The sequence below is a fragment of the Aspergillus caelatus genome (assembly GCF_009193585.1).
Source record: "Aspergillus caelatus strain CBS 763.97 unplaced genomic scaffold BDV27scaffold_87, whole genome shotgun sequence".
In the NCBI taxonomy this organism is placed as follows: domain Eukaryota; kingdom Fungi; phylum Ascomycota; class Eurotiomycetes; order Eurotiales; family Aspergillaceae; genus Aspergillus; species Aspergillus caelatus.
This window is the reverse complement of record NW_022475350.1, coordinates 1-17,658: the sequence shown is the minus strand read 5'-3', so window position 1 is coordinate 17,658 and position 17,658 is coordinate 1. Positions and strand designations below refer to the sequence as shown.

Here is a 17,658-nt window from a genome sequence, read left to right as displayed (position 1 = left end):
TAGAGGTAGAATAGGTTATTAAGGTCTAGTATGTCAGAATATGTGTCCAGAAACCTCCCATTTAACCAAGTTTCGTTGCACCAGTTAAACAGCCATCGCTTTAAACAATGACGGGTGACACGGAGATAGGATGCAAGGACGACGTCACCAAACTAACCTATACCTTACCTTTTTCCGGGTAAAAGCAGCTATGGATGCAGAATGATACGTTCAAAGCATTATTAATGCTTGTTCTTTTCTTTCTCTTCTCTGCAGGGTTGTCGACAGGCAGATGTATACATTGAAGAATGCAGACTGACCGCCTTCTGCATTCTGCTTACCTGGGTATACGGTATTTGCCGGCAGTTCTTGGGTCTGGTCCTAGAAAGGGTAAGCGGGGCGCTCAAAGGCGGTCAACCACCAGGACGAATATTGTGTACACAGATTTCGAATCATAAATCGAGAGTAAAACATTGGGGGGGAGGAAGATTTGGGGGAGAAAAATAAAAGGAAGAGGGCTCTTAGGTTATGCAAAGTAAAATTAGGAGGTATCCAAGGAAACGAAGATTTGGTGGTGATGTAGTGCATAAATGATGCTAATGTTTGGTTACGATATATATTTTCTCGACCGCCGAGTTAGAAAGTATACGGAAATTGGGCTAACCACGGAAAATCACGTAGGAATGGAAAAAGAAAAAGAGCAAAGGTAGTAAAAAAAAAAGAAACGATAAGAAAGAATGCAAGAAAATTGTGAGAAAAAGAGGGTGAAGGCAAAAAAAGAAACAAAGGATTGTTGTAGAAGAAAAAGATTAGCGCGAGCGACGCAGGGATCGAACCTGCAATCTCTAGAGCCGAAATCTAGCGCCTTACCATTAGGCCAGCCGCCCAGTTGCTGTGATAGAGTGAGTGGATATTTAAAATATAAAGCCATTTTGATTTGTGCTAATTATAGCCAATATCAATTTTGATCTTATTATTCTGGATATAGCCTTTCTTTATATGAACTAAAGCTGTTCTTAAACCACGATCTATAGCCTTACCATTCTGTACTGACCCCATGTATCATAGGTATGTGTCTAACCCCGATTATAGATCCGTACTGTTAACCGGCCACCCATTGATGACGGTATACGCATCTATTGGTGTCGTGCCATGCAGAACATCATAATGAGTGCGATCTCCGCAAGTAGCTTCATCATGAGTATTTGAGCATTTATCCTGCAACATCGCAGCGATTTGCTCGCCCGCCTCCCGGCCCTCAAACCACGCACCGTGCAAAAACCCGAAATATGATGCGCTGGTCGCCTCTCCAGCGAACCACACCCGGTCTACGTTGGCGCGTAGATTCTGGTGCATTTCTAACGTGGTTCCCACTGGCCAATTTGAGTAGCTGCCATACGCCCATGGCTCGCTGTTCCATCGAGGATATACGAATGCGGTTGGTTCGGGTATTTGCTTATCTGGAAACATCTCGCGGAGGACAGCCAGAACTTCCTCTTTGGTCTGCTCGTTAGACTGTCTCTCTACACGGTATGCTTGCTCTTCTACGACAGTCACGAACAGGATATTAGACCCCGGCATGAAGCTGGCTTTCGAAAGCGATTGGAATATCGGGTAGTACCCGCGGGTGGTAGGCGACGCATAGAGGAAAAACTGTGTATCGGTCGGCCAGAATGCCTCATCAAACTGCATAAAGATCTTAGTGTATGTTCCCATGCTGAACTTCTGAATAGCCATTTGTTTCCATTTGGGCAAGGCCGGGTGGAACTGTACGACATCGTTCTGCAGTACACCTAGAGAAAACGTGCAAATGGCATATGCTGCACTAACGCAGCTGCCATCACTGTTGGTGATTTTGACACCTTTTTGGGAGTATGTAATATCGGTCACTTGAGCGTTGAGCCAGAGCCGACGGTCTTGGACCTCTTTGTGGAGGAAGGTTGACGCCTCGCGTTCGATGATGGTACTGTATCCGCGAGGATCCACGACCATGTGGTTAGCTTCACCAAACTGGTTGAATGTGAGATTCTCGGCGGCTACTCCGAAAATAAATGAGCTGGCTTCGGGGCTGGCTGCGCATTCGCAGTCTGTTAATGATTAGTTAGTTAGGGTTTGCTGTGAAGTCTTGTCCTCCCATGCGCTTCGTACCCCAATTCCACCATTCCACCGCTTGCGCCTTCATATCGTTCCGCCGGGGGTTCCAGCCCGCCATGGCAAATCCGGTACGCGCATTATTATCTTGGATGTTGTCTAATAACATCTGTCCCGCATCTCTGTAGGCCACATCCTTCACGTCGCTGAAGGTGTTTAACAGGTCTTGGTAGTCGTTGTAGCCAGTCTCATCATATGTCAGGACGGAGCTGGAATTGTCAGGTGTGTTCTTGAGTCCATGCTTGTTGGCCTGTCAAGGTAGGATCCAATTAGTTATATATGGAAAGAGATGAAAATGCATGTTCCATACCAGTGTTACGAGTGGGTTTTCTCCCTGAAGTTAGCAATGACCAAACACATAGACTATGGGTGCTTACCTGCTATACTGGTCCCAACTCCATGTAACTGCGCTTGTAACTTAGCAAAATTGCCTTCTAGCTTTTGAAAGTTTATATGAGCCATACCCAGTTCGCACCAAATTCTATCACGTAGGGCTTCCCATCCTTGTCCTGACCGAAGTCTGTACTCCATACGCGCCCGCCAATAGTATTTCGATACTCTAGAATGACGAAGTCGTGAATCGATGCGTTTGACAAAGCTTGCTAGTCAAATAAATCAATGAATAATCATCCCTATTTTTCCTTTCCGGGGCTTGAGAGCCTCGATGATACCACTTACTGCTGCCGTGATACCGGCCATCCCACCTCCTCTGAGTTAGGTTAGACCTCTGCGACACCACGAAAAAAAAAAAAGTTATTATTATCTTACAGGATCGCCACAGTAGTTTCTGTGCATATTCTGTCTTCGGATGGAGGTTGTGCGACATGAGCGAAGACCGACTGTATTGTTCCCGTGGCTAATAAGAGACTCGAACATATTGATAACGTGAAATGCATATTTGTCTAAAGCTTACACGATGTTTAACTCTGGAACGGAATACAAGAGCGCTACGCAGAGCCTTTTGTAACCACTACTAGGCTACACTGGGCAAGATATATCTGGTACATATGACCTTCGCTTGGCGTTCAGTGACTGGTACAAAGGGTTATCTTCTGCACCAGCTCACCAGATCGCCAGTGAGGCGATATGCAGCAACCTGTGATCAGCAGGACAGTCTTGGCATGATAATCGGACTAGCCAGGACTTAATAGATGTTTAGGCTGGTTGTTAGGAAGTTTAGCACGAGATGGGTAAGTCCAGGCGGATTGAACCTCTTGTCATGTGGCAGGGTTGATAAGCATTTGACTTGGCCAGTTAGAATGCTTAAATAGTGGGTTAATTAGTTGATTAAGAGCTAACCGCTGGCTCTGATCAATAACCCCTTGGATGGGGCCCACCTTAAGTGCTAGTTGGCAAATCAAACCCATTGCTGCAGCTAAATGACTTGTCCTTTATCAGTGCCAGTTCCATCAAGTCGGCAAGCCCTAGCTTCCCCGCATCCGAGGTTGGACATTCCGTTTCCATCTTGGTTTCTCAATAAACCAAGGTACAATAATTAAATATTAATACTCTGTCCACTCTGCAAGTATGGATCCACCACACAGCACCCTTTCTCCCATACATACTTTCATTGACCGCCATGGAGGAATCAAAGGTCGAATACGTACCAGAAGACGATGCGCAGCTGGCTCGTATGGGCCATAAGCCGGAATTGCATCGGAACTTTTCCACCCTGTAAGCTGATCCCAAGGATCTGGCTGGTTGGCTAAATGTTGATTTGTGTTTTTTTTTTTTTTTTTTTTCTATGCTTGGCTTAGCATTCGCGGTACTTAATGTAAGTTGTTTAAGCCACACCCCGGATTAAGTCCTCACTAACGAACCATAGTCTTGGACGGCCCTTTCTGCGAGTTTATCGATCAGTTTGACATCGGGTGGTAGTACCAGTGTGATCTGGGGTGAGTTTCTCAACGTCCGATTGTTGTATACCGCTGACAGTTTATAGGGTTGATAACAGCTGGCACTTGCAACCTGTGCATCGCAGCCTCCCTGGCTGAATTTCTCTCGGCATTCCCAACGTGAGTTTCTTGGCAATTTCGAAAAGCAAAAAGAACAAACGAAGAAATACGACGCGAACGAGGGAGGCTTACTTGTGATTGCATCTGTAGGGCGGGTGGACAATATCATTGGGTAGCTGGTAAGTAGGCCATCCCTTGCATACAATCATCTCACTAATGTCGTCAGTTGGTATGTTGGCTCCACACATCAGGTCCTTTCCGCATGCTAAACAGGACAGTGTCTTGGCCACAATGGGTTCCAATCCTGTCTTGGATTACCGGCTGGGTTAATGTCGCGGGTTGGGTAAGTGGCCCCGGTGGAAATTGCACTCAGGGGCGAAGTTGACTCTATAGGTTGCTTTGGTGGCCACCAACTCCCTTCTTTCAAGCCAGTTGATTGCGGGAATAGTCTCCGCAGTTTACCCGGTAGGTCTGTCTTTTCCATGTTAGCTGTCTCACTCACTTATCGTGAATAGGACTTTGAATGGCAGCGATGGCAACAGTTTCTCATCTACGTGGGTATCACATTGGGCGCGTTCGTGATAAACGCGTTCATGAATTCCGTGCTTCCACTCATCTATCGTGGTGCTTGTATGCATGCCCTGAGACTGTATACGTTCGGTTCTAACCTAGGTAGTTACTTGGTCGATTGGCGGTTTCGTTCTGGTTTCTATCACTGTGCTGGCGTGCGCTTCTCCGGACTATAACTCTGCCTAGTGGGTATTCCCTCGAGACTGAGATTCATTAGCTAATGAGATAGCTTCGTATTCTGTGATTTTGTGAACCAAACTGGCTGTGGGTTTCCGAATTATGAGAGATAGAACGTCGCTAATGATCCATAGGGCCCGATGGCGTGGCGTGGCTACTCGGGGTTTGTCACCCATCCCGACTCGGTAGAGAATGAAACATGCTAAATTACTTTAGCTTCTCCAAGGAGGATTGGGAGTCACCGCATTTGTAGGTTGAATCTGCCCTTCAATATCCATCATATTGCTAATCATTCTAGGATGCCGTGGTACATATGATCGAGGGTACAGCAAATCCAACACTACATCACAAGACAAGAACTAACTAACCCTCATTGGAACACAGAAATCCCGAACCCATCCATCAAAGGACCCAAGGTCATGTTAACCTGTGTTGGAATCGGTACCTTCACCGGCTCCGTCTTTCTCATCGTTCTGCTCTTCGTCGCAGGCGACATCACCGATGTGGTGAGCTCAAAAGCAGGACCTCTGCTGCAGATTCTCCTCCATGCGACTCAGAATACCGCCGGCGCAATATGCCTGCTCATGTATGTTTTTAACTTGGCACCACTCGAACTTTCCAGGGAAGCTAACGTGATAGGCTACCTCTCGTTTGTCTGGTCTTCGCCACGCTCAGCGTGATGACAACGAGTAGTCGGATGATTTTCGCCTTCGCTCGGTGGGTTCCTATACGAAATTCTACGATACGGACAAGCTACTGACTAAACCTTGTCCAGAGACGGCGGCCTCCCCGCATCGCGATTCTTCGCTCACGTTCATCAGAGACTCGGACTACCTTTGAACGCACTGGCATTAACCACACTGGTCGTTATCATCTTCGGTCTGATTTTCCTTGGGTCTTCAAGGTAGGTTCCATATCCATTGGCAATTATGTAATTTGGCTTAAACAAGAACAGCGCCTTCAACGCCATCGTCTCATCATCCGTCGTAGCATTGGATCTATCCTATGCCATGCCAATCGCAGTCAACTGCATCCGTGGACGGAAGACATTACCCGATCGGAAATTCCAGATACCAAATGCGATTGGATGGGTCATTGATATTGTAAGTTTTGATAGCTTCTACTATGGTCTGAGTGATATCAATGGGGTCAACTAATGATGTATGTGTTGTAGATCTCCCTGTCTTATATTACTCTAACGACTGTCTTGTTTCTCTTCCCTCCTTCTCGTCCGGTGACGGGGAGTAGTATGAGTAAGTGCTTTCTCAGAGGTTATTTAGTCCTATCTGATGTGAATACTGACATATATATATATAGATTACTGTATCGTCGCATTTGGAATTATTGTCCTTGTGTCAGTTGTGCAGTGGATCGTTGATGGACGGAGGAATTTCACGGGGCCTAGGGTTGAGACCTAGACGCTAGGTTCGTTGGTACATATGTAACTTATGTCCTGGATGAAATGGTAGAGTGGTATCTGTCACCTCTCGATGAGGGGGGGTTACCTTGTTCTTGGGTGCGACGTTGCATGATCTTTATGGCTAGGCGACGAATAGACCCCGAACGGCGACAGAAAAGCTGTGTATACTACCGAATCAGAAAAATCTAGGGCTATCTTAACCCAGTGTATTACGAAACTATCATAATGAATGGCCTGAGGGTTGCAGCAGAGTACAAGGCAGAGGGTTACTAAAAAGCCATCGATTCGACAATACCAGCACAGAACAAACCATTACCTCAATCACTCAGACCAAACAAAGCCATCCTAAATAAAAAAAAAAGAAGAAAAGGATTTAATTTAACTCATATGCCAGCATACTACCTAGATCCCAGATCTCACGTTAACTAATAACAAAAAAAAAAGAAAAAAAATTTGAATAGATAAAAAGATAAAAAACCAAAATCATCATCGCTACCATCCAAGCAAAGCACCCAAACTCCACAAATGCAGTACCCTATCCTATCAGAACCAGTCCGAGATCATGATCATTCATTCAGAGAATCAAAGATTACTGAATCTCATAGAGAGCGAACGCGCGCTCGATATCTTGTAGGGTCTCCTTGTCTCCGTATGCATCCATCAATGCTTTGTTTCGGAGGAGGCGTTCTGATTCCTCGGGGTCGTAGGCGGGAGTGGGGGCGTTGTAGTAATTGTAGACGCCGAAGCCTGTGATTGTAACTTGTTAGATGGATCTATCTTTGGAGGTGGTTACTGAGGGTGAAGGAGAGGAGAGGAGAGGGTTACCGAGGGCTATCATTCCCATTGTTGGGAGGTACCTGCATTCAACTATTTGTTAGTATATCCAATGTCTTCCTATGATCAATGAAACAATGATATAAATGAAAAGAACATACCATTTACCAATATTCCCCTTAACAGGAGGAATGTAAACAGGCCGCTTAAAGTGCGGTCGCTGTGGTGCGGACGGGGTGGTGGAAGTATCCATGGGGTAAAACTTGTTCAAGTTGGGAAATGGAAATCTTGGGGAAATTAAGGTTCTGAATGGGGTTGACGAGAACATTGTTCTACTTTTATATCTGGTTAGAAATATGTTGGAGTCGGGGTTGTGGAGAGTCAGTGATGTGATATGATTTCTTAGTGTGGCATGATCGGGTGGAAATCGTATGATTGGAATTAAAAATGATCTTCAACGTCGGTCATGAAACTGATCATCATGACATTATTGATGCAACGATACCCCCGATCTACAGATTCCGCGATTTTACCCGTGTACCGTGTAATAGAAAGAAATCTGGTTTTAGTAAAGAACGTTGAAAGTCCGGTTCGTCGTCATTCCTCCGTCTTAACTTTCGCTCAACTACCGTGGTCTCTACCCGTCTCGCATGTATATGCATCTTTAACCGTTTCGAATGAGACTTTGGCCTGTGGATCTTCGGCGATCATGTATTTTTCTTGTCTCTTGACGACACCCTATCTGCTTGTGGGATTTTGAGCTCGTGTCCCTCCCCTAAACCATGCTCGACAATATTGCCGGGAAGGGGTTATAGTAAAATGACTAGAAGGAGACATGACGGCAACGAACAGAGGTGTATAGTGGTTACAAAAGAGATGCACTGCGGCAGTTCGCTTGATTGGTGATCCTACCATTTTTCACATATTATTTCTCTTCTATGTACTGGGATGACAGCTTCGGCGCTCGGGTGGAGATTCTGTGAGCACCCCACACAACTAGGAAGCCAATAGTTATACACTACTTGATTGATAGAATGTTGATAGATTGATCTTGAAAGATCACATGTCCAGCTACCTGTGGAATTCACTACGTATCGCTATGGGTGCATTGTGTGGAAAGTTCCTATAGAGGCATACTGTATACATAAGACAATCCAGCTTAGTTTCGCAAGGGCACCGGAATAGGTATATGGACAGGATGAAACTTCGCCGACTATACACGGCGATATACTATATCTAACAAGTTGAAAAAATAATAGTATGACTGATATCCCAGGAAACAAACGATTAGGGGCAAAATGAGGTGAATCCCACAAGGCTGAGAGCTCGTATGCAGGTCGATACCCGATGGTGGTGGGTTTAGGCTCAGCCGCGACGCTTATGGAGGTTCAAACATCAAATTGCCCATCAGCACTCGAGAACCGTACCTGTTTCCCAGATATATCCCATCAAAATCTTTCACTGTACCCATGGCTTCTGAGACGAATAAAACCACACCCTTTAGTCTACCCCCCATATCATTATTCTCCGCTACCGGAAGACTATATCCGCCTACTCCGACTGATGCCACATCAGGATAAACATGCCCCAACACAGTGTCAGATACCTGACTATCCGCTTCACGAATCAGTCGTAGGGACCCATCGGTACGAAGCTTTGTCGTATGTATGGGGCTCTCTAGAAAAGCCTCACTCTATTATCCTAGATAACGGCTGCTTATCCGTCACAACAAATCTCTACGCGGCGTTATTACACCTTCGAGATCGCTTTATCGAACGCGTTATATAGATAGATGCTATATGCATCAATCAGAATGATTTACGCGAGCGGAGTAGTCAGGTCCAGGTTATGGCCGAGATATTTGCCAAAGCGAGCTGTGTAGTAGTTTGGCTTGAGGAGGAGGAGGAGGAGGAGGAGGAGGCTACTGGCATCCATGATGACAAGACCTCTGATGAGGGCGGTAGAGCCCTGGAGGTAATACGGAAGGCTGCAGAAGCCTACTATAGTACAAGTATGGACGAGAATAAAGCGGTTCTCTCGCTACTTGGACGGTCGTGGTTTCAGCGTGTCTGGGTAAGATAGTAAGCAGTTTAAGATATTGGAAGTCGTACTGACGGCCTCAGGTACTTCAAGAGATCGCTGCAGCGCGACACATTTTGATAGCATGTCATTCCGCCGAAATTGACGGACATGCCTTCTCTTCTGGTTTAACGGCACTGAAAGACATCATCGCCGATAAGGACATGCGAGATCAGATCGGCATGACCGTATTTCTAATAATGAATGCGACTTTGCGACCTAAGCGCGTGATTGCTCGTTCTGACAAAATCTCCCTTCGCATATGCCCTTTAGAAGACTTGACAACCATGTATAACAGCCGTGAAGCTACTGATCACCGGGACAAGGTTTATGCTCTGCTAGGCATGAGCTCCGATAATTATGGCCCGGCGGCCATATTGCCCGACTATACCGTGCCGTGGAAAGACGTCCTCTGTCGACTCATCCGGCTTTATATTGGTGGGCAGGCATGTGTACAGACATGGGATGATGAAGATGTTGCAATGATCAGGGGTAAAGGCTGTGTTCTTGGCGTGGTGAGAAGGGTGGCGATGAACCCACCACCATGGAAAGATGACGATACTTGGAATAATTGCCGAGATGCATTTGTAACTATACAAATGACAGGTGAAGTTGAGAGAGGAATGGGGCGTGTATGGAAATTTTGTAAATGGCCAGGGTTGATTAAAAGGGGTAATATTGTCTGTCTTTTACAAGGAGCGTCTAAGCCTACCCTCATAAGGCCATGTGGTGATTACTGTGCTGTTGTCACAGTTGGATTCGTTCCTCTCAACGCAACTTACTCAGTGCCTTGGCCACAATCATATGTTTGGGGGAAGCTTGATGAGTGGAATGACCTTCTGCAGTCTGTATCCGTATATCCACGGGACTTTCTGCTTGTCTGGAACTGGCAAAAGGCTTGGAGAAGTCTCGAGGATAGAGAGGACAGGAGATGGCTTATGGATAGCCAATTACCAGAACAAGCAAAGAGAGTGTTAGAAGCTGAATTGCCCAAGTTGCATCGATTGCGAAATCTTGAGCCAACCTTGGTTGATTCGGAGAACTTTGAGCAGGCGTTGGAAAACTTTCCACAGGCGCTGGCCCTCCATGGTCCGGAAGCTGAAGAGGCCTACTTACCCACATTCACAGCGATAATGAACATTACCATGTCATGCAGAACTCCACGCCTGTCCAAGACGGGGGAAGAACTGAAGAGCATGATGGATATAATCCAACGAAGAGGAGACTTCGTTGTGATTACGGAAGAAACCATGACTCGAATTGCAAGGTCACCAAATGATGGTGTATGGCTGATGAGATTTCTTCTTACTCAAAGAGGGGACGAGGTCCCGATAACCGAAAAGATGCTTGAAGAAGCAGCCTCAAATCGGAGCTGCGGTGATGAGCTTATAACTGTCATGCTTGACCGAAAAGGACCAGAAATCCCGCTTACCGACAGGATACTTCTTGCAGCGGCCGAAAATACAACCCGCGCGCTATACATTACGAAAGCAATACTCGACCGACGAAGGGACGAGGTCCATTTCAATGGTAGCATACTTACGGTGGCAAAAACAAAATGAAAGGAAGCTTGGCAAGATTACCTACACGTGGAATGAGAAGAGTTCCTTCAAGAATAAGTTTATATGTATCTAGATATACTCGAGAAATTTCGGGCATCATCGTATAGGCCAAAGCCTTTCATTCCAGTTGCTCCTCGAGAATACTCCGCACTCACTCCAAGTGCAAACTAAGTTTTGATCGCTCCTCAAAGCCCTCGTTGAAGCTGTATACTATCCGTATCTGCTCTCGAAACATGTAAAGGAAAATCAAACTCATGCTACGTCCACCCCCCCAGCTTCATATGATGAACAGTGACAGCACCACACCTGTGATGTACGTGCTTCTCTAAGCTACTCACTAATGCGTCACAGGTGATCGGATTGGCGGCAAACTTGGGGCTCTAGACTAACTCGCGCAAGGTGCGTGTAAGATGTCCACTCAGCTGGAGAGTCTTCGGATAATCATAGTATGCTGTCTTATAGAAGTTGTTCAATACAGGCGTAATAGTAATGGAGAATAGGGCTGTGGCCTAGCTGGTCTTTAAAGGTCATCTACGCCCTACGAAGCCGCAGGGAAGCCTACATTGGTATTAATCAAGGACAAGAATTAAGTCCTGGTCATGGCCTTGTTGTTCGTTTATGTTACACTGCCCAGGTGTGGGTTGCCTGCAATTGGGGGTCGGTCCAAGAGGACTGAAAGCAGACACGTTGGTATCTGGAGTAATCCCCGTGCAAGTGGGATGTGGGCAAAGCGATTGATCGACATCCATGATTCGTGGGTCTGTTTAGACGATAAGGGGCGTGATTAAGATCCTAGTACCGCATTTGGGTATGTTGACTCTTAGAGATTTAAGACTGCTTGCGAACTGAATGATATCCGAGAGAACTCTTGAGTGACAACTTTTGTCAAGAGAAGCACGCGTCCTTCATAACCATCTGATTGGCCACATATGTAGGCTTTTGCTAAATACCTAAGGTCTACAAGACAAACGGCTATCAGTTCAGCAGATTGATAAAATGCAAGGGTTGATCTATGAGAATGCCCAAGCCAGGGAGATATGTGTAAGCGATCTTAAGAATGCCTAGCGGAATGTGGCGGAACCATCCAGTCTACTTTGCATGATGCGCGGATAGAACCGGACCTAGAGAGAAATCAATGCATGCCCTAGGGCTTCGTCGCGTATATGAGCGATAAGCGAACTGCCAATCTAGTGACTGACTCTGTGACGACTCTTGAGATCAAGAATTATCTCAACACCAGCTAAGAAATGAGACCTACGTTGCAGAAATTGACAAGGCGGCTACAATTTGAGGGTTCTGTGAAAGCCAGCCTGGACTATATAGAAACTTAGTACTAGGCATTATGGGACTTCAGGTCACTAATAATTCCGGTAATAGCAAAAAAGCGATATTCTTCGGTGCATTTGTAGCGGTTATGTGACAGCTGGCCAGTTATTCGGTAATGGCCATATTTGCAAAATCAGTAATCTCAATGCCATTCGAGACTCGACTAAATTAGGTATTCAATTTAACCATATCTCTGGACAAGGTCCTTCATATCGTTGAGCATTCTAGCAGCTTTTGTTAGTGCAAAATACACCCGCTAGAATTGAAATGGACCTTACTGCTTTCTGAGTGCTTGATTATCTTTAAAGAGGGCAGAAACATGGGTATTAAATCTCCTACCACAGTGTCAACACTCAAGGACAATTAGTTTCGGGTGGTCGCATGCTCACAGCTTGTAAAGATCTAGGCGACCATCATAATCTTCTTCAGGTGCCGATTTCTGTACGTAGGAGTGATATGCTGCCAAATATTCGTCTCCAAATCGGTTGCAAATAGGCCGCCACTGGCCAAACTCATCTACATAAAACCCGACATGTCAGCTTAAGCATTATAGATTTGACGGTTAAGTCATATAACATACATTCATTATGTGCGTAGAAAGAGCAGGCGTCAAACACGAGAGACTCGCCAGTGTTCACGTCAATTCCAGCGTTTCCATACCAGAGATCTCCGTGGACGAGTGAGGGCTTTATAGACCGGCCATCAGATTCAAGCGGGCGTAATAGACGCGGTATAACCTTGTCAAAAAGGATGGGGACTAAGTGATCTAGTTCTGGGTCTGGCCCCTTCGCCTTCATTTCCAGATCAAGGGCCATCTTCATATTTTTCGCGAAGAAAACCTCCCAGCTATCTTCCCACTCATTAATTTGCGGTAAATTACCGCTGTATGTAGCCATGTGGAAGCCAAATTTCCCCGTCGGTGATGTACTGCTCTGATGGAGAGCCGCGAGGCGTGCAGCAAATTTATGCGGGTCTGGCATCTCATGTGTCATTCCTCGATACTGACATAGAAAGAAATGAATGTCTGGTGTGTCCTTGTATGTCCCCCAGGCTATCGGCCTCGGTGCGAAATCTGGAAGCAGGGTATATATGGCCTTCATTGATTCGAACTCCCCACGTACCATGTTTTTGCCTCGTTCTTCAGACACAGTCTTAATAAAGACTGATGATGATGTTCCATCGTCTAATTTGACATTTATGCGACCAGTGTAGCCCCAGAAGCTGTTCTTATGGCTCTCGGAAGATACAACATGGCATCCTTTTGGTAAATCTTATTAACCGTCAGTATTTTGTATATCTGGCGACTATTACTGAAACTCACGGGCCACGACGTTCGGATCGACTGTGGTCTCCCAATCATGATTCGAAACATCATCACTGGTATTTCCCATGACTTAGGTGTTGGTCTTGTGCTTAATTTGAAGCTTAGGTCCCATATAAGGGAAGTTCCGCAATTTCCTTGATACACAGACCAAGTAATGTGTCAAACATGGGAGATTTCAATGCCGGTGTTATGCGTGGGACAGATGCCGACTGTACAGTGTATTAAGAAAGAAGAAATTGCTACGGATCAACAGAAAGCGGAGCGGACGGCGCCGGTTCTTGTACTCTAGCACAGTGGAGCAACGTACAAAGACGTTGCGAATCTTGTAAGCGCCGTCTGGTGGGTATCCCTAATTCCTGTGCCCCGCAGTAGCGACTTCAAAGATACGATGTTCCATCCCCTCCACAAATTTAACCTGAATACATCCATCCTCCAACACACTTCTCCCAATGTTCTTAGTGATAAACACCCCTGGTTCCTTGATTCCCACATACACGACTCTGATTCGGCTCGCAAGTGGCAGAATCCTTTCCGTGCAAGTTCTATTGCCACTCAGCCTCTTGCTGCATGGCTCCATGGTAGTATAAAGCATTGTCTTTTCTGGCAACACTGTATCCAACCCCTCTTCTGTCACGTTGTATCTTTCAGCTACTTTGATCAGGCAACATTGCTCCGCATGTGTGTTTCCAGGATCTCCGGGTCTGTCTCCTGGCAGTTCCATTGAATAGCCAGTTGATAAAATTTCGTTTCGATCAGTATCAACTAGCACTGCGCCCACGCAAAACTTCGTAGGTGCCGGAGGGGACAGACGGGCTTTTTCAAGGGCGTATTCCATATACCCTCTGTGGTCTCCGGCTGCGATGCTTGGGTGACAGGATGAGGATGTCATTGTCTTGTCAAGGGTAGGAAAGTGAAGTATTCTCGAAAGTACTAGGCATGTTCAGATAATTTTCAACGGAATTATGTCGATCTCGTCAAGGAGAATCACCCTAGTCAGGGGGGATGTGTTACCTTAGGCTTGGGACTGTCACGGGACCGTGGGGATGCCCTAGGATATATACTAGGATATATACCCCCAGTCAATTACGTTCCCGCAGTCCCTAACAATATGCTTTTCTTCTTCTTTCTCTTTCCCACCCAGATGAAAGTACTATATCTGCGCTGTCAAGTGTGTCTACTTCTGTTAGCGGCTTTGTCTCGCTCAAGAATCCTTGTCATTAACTCAAGGGGAGGTGATACTTGGGTTCTAACAAGAATCACTGCATCAAAGCCTCGTCTTTGGTGAATAGACATAAACCACTGATCATCCCGAGATTTAGATTACTCAAAGAGAAGTTAATTCTCACTGATCAGATTTCCTGAGAAGGGATATTCGCTCAGTTTAACTTCCATTGCACAAGGTCTGCCTGATCCGATTAAAGATAAAATTGTCCTACGTCGCTACTAGAGAAAAGGTTGCATTTGGCCCTAGTTCTTAACATTTCTGTAGAGCAGTATGATAGAAAGTGGCCACATTATGTTTCTATACATTCTCTCATATTCCTCCTACCCTCAGGTTCATAGACGCATCTTGGCCCTATCTCAGCACTATCACTGCTTGAGAGATGCGCGAGGAACCTTATAAGAGAAGAACTCGGGAAGCTCTAGATGATACGAGCTAGACCGAACAAATATTGCCCGTGAAATATATATTGGAGAATCACGTCTCACCTTAATATGTCTAATGTTTAATTAGTCTCACATTGGTTGAAGACAGTGTTACAGTATATATTGATAGAGTTTTGATTAATTACCTCTGACCAATAATCACATAAAAAAAGTACAGTTCGGTCCGTCTGTGGAGACCTTTTAACCTCCGCTAGAGAAAACGGAGAAGAAACCAAAACACCAGTTTGATCATGTTTCACTGGCTTATCGCTCACGTGGGGTTGTTCGCCCTCATATCCCCAGATGCCGATTAAGGGACGTGCGAGGAGAGGCAAACATTTCAATCTCAGCCCAGAATTATTTGTTTCAGATACGGATATATTTTCGTTCCAATCGTTCAGCAGTTCTTTTCAGATCTCAGACACGTGCATGAGGGGCACCGTCAAAAGCCAAGAGACACCGGTCGTATTAACCCCTGCCGATAATAAAAAGGATCCTATGGGAAGATACGAAGAACAGCCATCGACATCACTCCACAGGAGACCATCCCCGGCCACGGTTGCACTGTCCAATGGTGAAATCCCATCGTCTTATTTGCCAATTGAACCATGGACTCGACGAGCGCGACCCTCCTTTAGATTACAAGGAACCTCGAGGAACCAAACCTTGATTCTAGTCCCACTAAAGAGACTATCTTATTTACCTTTCGTTTATTCGCTGTTTCTCCACTTATCATTATTTCTTGCTTCGATCACACCCTCAATAGCTGGAACATATCACTGTGCTTGTTGACAGTGATTTTGTGATATTATCGACTTAGAACCTCTTATTGACTGCATTTGGGACAGCTAGTTTTTCTTTCTCTCGGTTAATATCTAGTGTTTCTCTCATATTATTGTTTATTTCGCCCAGCTGTCGCGTGCCCAAAATACTCAATCGCCCCTTGATTGCTCTAAGCAGTAAATTGCATTAATTCTGTACAACCAACGACCAGCTCTCGATCACCAGTCGATCGCAACCAACTGAACCCCTTGCGCCACTCCCCAATGCAACCGTACTTTTGCTTATCGTAACAACCATGTTCTTAAAAACGCTATTTTCTCCTCGCCCCGGCAATTACGAATTGCTTCGGCCCGTGCACCACAGCCCTACGGAATTCGCCATGCGAACGTCAAAAACAGACAAGGTCGTCACCACGGCCGCCGATGGAGATGTCGCAACAGGCAATTCCGACGCGGACGCGAGAAGGCTGGCAGAGATGGGGTACACACAGGATATGCAGCGGAACTTCTCCGTGATATCGTTACTGGGTGTGGCCTTCTCGCTGGCTAACTCGTGGTTCGGTATCTCCGCCTCGCTAATCACCGGTATCAACTCAGGAGGAACAGTATTGACCATCTACGGAATCCCCTGGATCACCTTCGTCTCGACCTGCGTCGGCGTCACGCTGTCGGAGCTGGCCTCCGCCATGCCCAATGCCGGCGGACAATACTTTTGGGCCAGCGAGCTCTCCCCAAAAAAATATGCCGCATTCGCCTCGTATCTAACAGGATGGCTCGCCTGGGCCGGCGCCATGTTCACCTGCGCCAGTGTAGCCTTAAGCTTGGGCTCAGCCGGCGTCGGCATGTGGCAGCTATCTCATCCAGACTTGTACGTTCTCACACTAAAACCCCAAACACTCCGAAATAACCTCATCTAACCAAAACCACAGCATCCCCAAACCCTGGCACTCAGTAGTAGCTTACGAAGTAATCAACCTATTCGCCTTCCTCTTCAACTGCATCGGCAAAGCCCTCCCCACAGTAGCCACAGCCACCCTCTACATCTCCCTCATCTCCTTCGCCGTCATCCTCATCACCGTCCCCGCCGCAGCACCCTCCCACGCCAACGCCAAATTCGTCTTCGCAAACTTCGTCAACTCAACCGGCTGGCCCTCCGACGGCCTCGCTTTCCTCGTCGGCCTCATCAACCCAAACTGGGTCTTCGCATGCCTCGACTCAGCCACCCACCTCGCCGAAGAAGTCTCCCGTCCTGAACGCTCCATCCCCATCGCTATCCTCTCCACCGTCGCCATCGGCTTCACCACCTCCTGGTTCTACTGCATAGCCATGTTCTTCAGCGTCACTGACCTACACCAAATCATAACCACCCCAACCGGCGTCCCCATCCTCGCCCTCTTCTACCAAGCCCTACAAAGCAAACCAGGTGCCATAGCCCTCGAATCCCTCATCCTGATCACAGGAATAGGCTGTCAAATAGCATGTCATACATGGCAATCCCGTCTCTGCTGGTCCTTTGCTCGTGATCACGGTCTTCCTTTCTCCACTTTCCTATCGAAAATTCACCCTACCCTAGACGTCCCCTTCAACGCCCACAGCGCCAGCTGCTTCATCGTAGGACTCCTGGGTCTATTATATCTCGGGTCCTCAACCGCATTCAATAGCATGGTCACGGCGTGTATAGTATTGCTTTATACAAGCTATGTGGTTCCTGTTATTGCCCTGCTGTACAAGGGTAGGGGGAATATTACCCATGGACCTTTTTGGTTGGGGAAGGTCGGGTGGTTTTGTAATTGGGTTGTTCTGGGTTGGACGGGCTTTTGTTTGGTCGTTTATTCGTTTCCGAGTGTTTATCCTGTTACGACTGGGAGTAAGTTTCTTTTCTTTTCTTTCTATTTTTTTTTTTTTTTTTTTT

At 46.4% G+C, this 17,658-nt stretch overlaps 7 protein-coding genes and 1 non-coding gene across 8 annotated transcripts; 3 read left to right on the top strand and 5 right to left on the bottom strand.

Moving 5' to 3' along the window:
• Positions 1–794: 794 nt before the first annotated feature.
• Positions 795–866, bottom strand: BDV27DRAFT_t115. The gene has a single exon. It is a non-coding gene; the product is annotated as a tRNA-Arg (tRNA).
• A 199-nt stretch (positions 867–1,065) lies between these two features.
• Positions 1,066–3,006, bottom strand: BDV27DRAFT_145200 (flavin-containing amine oxidoreductase-domain containing protein; the record flags this gene model as incomplete). The annotated part of the gene is made up of 6 exons (XM_032070376.1): positions 1,066–2,051; positions 2,128–2,380; positions 2,517–2,540; positions 2,595–2,728; positions 2,809–2,857; positions 2,899–3,006. The coding sequence occupies 6 exons, from the start codon at positions 3,004–3,006 to the stop codon at positions 1,066–1,068; spliced, it is 1,554 nt and encodes a 517-aa protein (XP_031927592.1).
• A 693-nt stretch (positions 3,007–3,699) lies between these two features.
• BDV27DRAFT_128285 (amino acid/polyamine transporter I) lies at positions 3,700–6,465 on the top strand. Its single transcript, XM_032066938.1, is given in 20 exon segments — positions 3,700–3,804; positions 3,871–3,904; positions 3,956–4,025; positions 4,073–4,145; positions 4,236–4,264; positions 4,281–4,283; positions 4,364–4,428; positions 4,479–4,550; positions 4,601–4,715; positions 4,762–4,840; positions 4,885–4,919; positions 4,967–4,995; positions 5,049–5,081; positions 5,131–5,155; positions 5,217–5,418; positions 5,472–5,549; positions 5,608–5,736; positions 5,788–5,935; positions 6,007–6,085; positions 6,150–6,465. The coding sequence occupies 20 exon segments, from the start codon at positions 3,710–3,712 to the stop codon at positions 6,248–6,250; spliced, it is 1,494 nt and encodes a 497-aa protein (XP_031927591.1). The 5' UTR covers positions 3,700–3,709; the 3' UTR covers positions 6,251–6,465.
• Positions 6,466–6,602: 137 nt separating this feature from the next.
• BDV27DRAFT_128282 (uncharacterized protein) lies at positions 6,603–7,381 on the bottom strand. The gene is made up of 3 exons (XM_032066937.1): positions 7,188–7,381; positions 7,078–7,109; positions 6,603–6,999 (listed from the first exon to the last, which is right to left on the bottom strand). The coding sequence occupies exons 1-3, from the start codon at positions 7,352–7,354 to the stop codon at positions 6,842–6,844; spliced, it is 357 nt and encodes a 118-aa protein (XP_031927590.1). The 5' UTR covers positions 7,355–7,381; the 3' UTR covers positions 6,603–6,841.
• Positions 7,382–8,874: 1,493 nt separating this feature from the next.
• Positions 8,875–10,667, top strand: BDV27DRAFT_157741 (uncharacterized protein; the record flags this gene model as incomplete). The annotated part of the gene is made up of 2 exons (XM_032072566.1): positions 8,875–9,099; positions 9,150–10,667. The coding sequence occupies 2 exons, from the start codon at positions 8,875–8,877 to the stop codon at positions 10,665–10,667; spliced, it is 1,743 nt and encodes a 580-aa protein (XP_031927589.1).
• A 1,507-nt stretch (positions 10,668–12,174) lies between these two features.
• Positions 12,175–13,384, bottom strand: BDV27DRAFT_157740 (Fructosamine kinase-domain-containing protein; the record flags this gene model as incomplete). Its single annotated transcript, XM_032072565.1, has 5 exons — positions 12,175–12,217; positions 12,272–12,328; positions 12,383–12,509; positions 12,574–13,263; positions 13,315–13,384. 5 exons carry the CDS (start codon positions 13,382–13,384, stop codon positions 12,175–12,177), a joined length of 987 nt encoding a protein of 328 aa, XP_031927588.1.
• A 93-nt stretch (positions 13,385–13,477) lies between these two features.
• BDV27DRAFT_128277 (putative DRAP deaminase) lies at positions 13,478–14,315 on the bottom strand. Its single transcript, XM_032066936.1, has one exon. The coding sequence runs from the start codon at positions 14,204–14,206 to the stop codon at positions 13,667–13,669; it is 540 nt and encodes a 179-aa protein (XP_031927587.1). The 5' UTR covers positions 14,207–14,315; the 3' UTR covers positions 13,478–13,666.
• A 1,406-nt stretch (positions 14,316–15,721) lies between these two features.
• Positions 15,722–17,613, top strand: BDV27DRAFT_128276 (amino acid/polyamine transporter I; the record flags this gene model as incomplete). Its single annotated transcript, XM_032066935.1, has 2 exons — positions 15,722–16,614; positions 16,676–17,613. Coding segments are annotated over exons 1-2 (1,510 nt in total), but the record flags the coding sequence as incomplete, so codon positions are not given.
• Between the last annotated feature and the right edge of the window lie 45 nt (positions 17,614–17,658).

Coding starts and splice junctions, on each gene's coding strand:
- BDV27DRAFT_128282 (XM_032066937.1), bottom strand. CDS start 7,354: ATGTTCTCGTCAACCCCATTCAGAACCTTAATTTCCCCAAGATTTCCA. Junction 7,110..7,187: donor AAGGGGAATATTGGTAAATG/GTATGTTCTTTT, acceptor AGTTGAATGCAG/GTACCTCCCAACAATGGGAA. Junction 7,000..7,077: donor AATGGGAATGATAGCCCTCG/GTAACCCTCTCC, acceptor TTACAATCACAG/GCTTCGGCGTCTACAATTAC.
- BDV27DRAFT_128277 (XM_032066936.1), bottom strand. CDS start 14,206: ATGACATCCTCATCCTGTCACCCAAGCATCGCAGCCGGAGACCACAGA.
- BDV27DRAFT_128285 (XM_032066938.1), top strand. CDS start 3,710: ATGGAGGAATCAAAGGTCGAATACGTACCAGAAGACGATGCGCAGCTG. Junction 5,419..5,471: donor GGCGCAATATGCCTGCTCAT/GTATGTTTTTAA, acceptor CTAACGTGATAG/GCTACCTCTCGTTTGTCTGG. Junction 6,086..6,149: donor GGTGACGGGGAGTAGTATGA/GTAAGTGCTTTC, acceptor ATATATATATAG/ATTACTGTATCGTCGCATTT.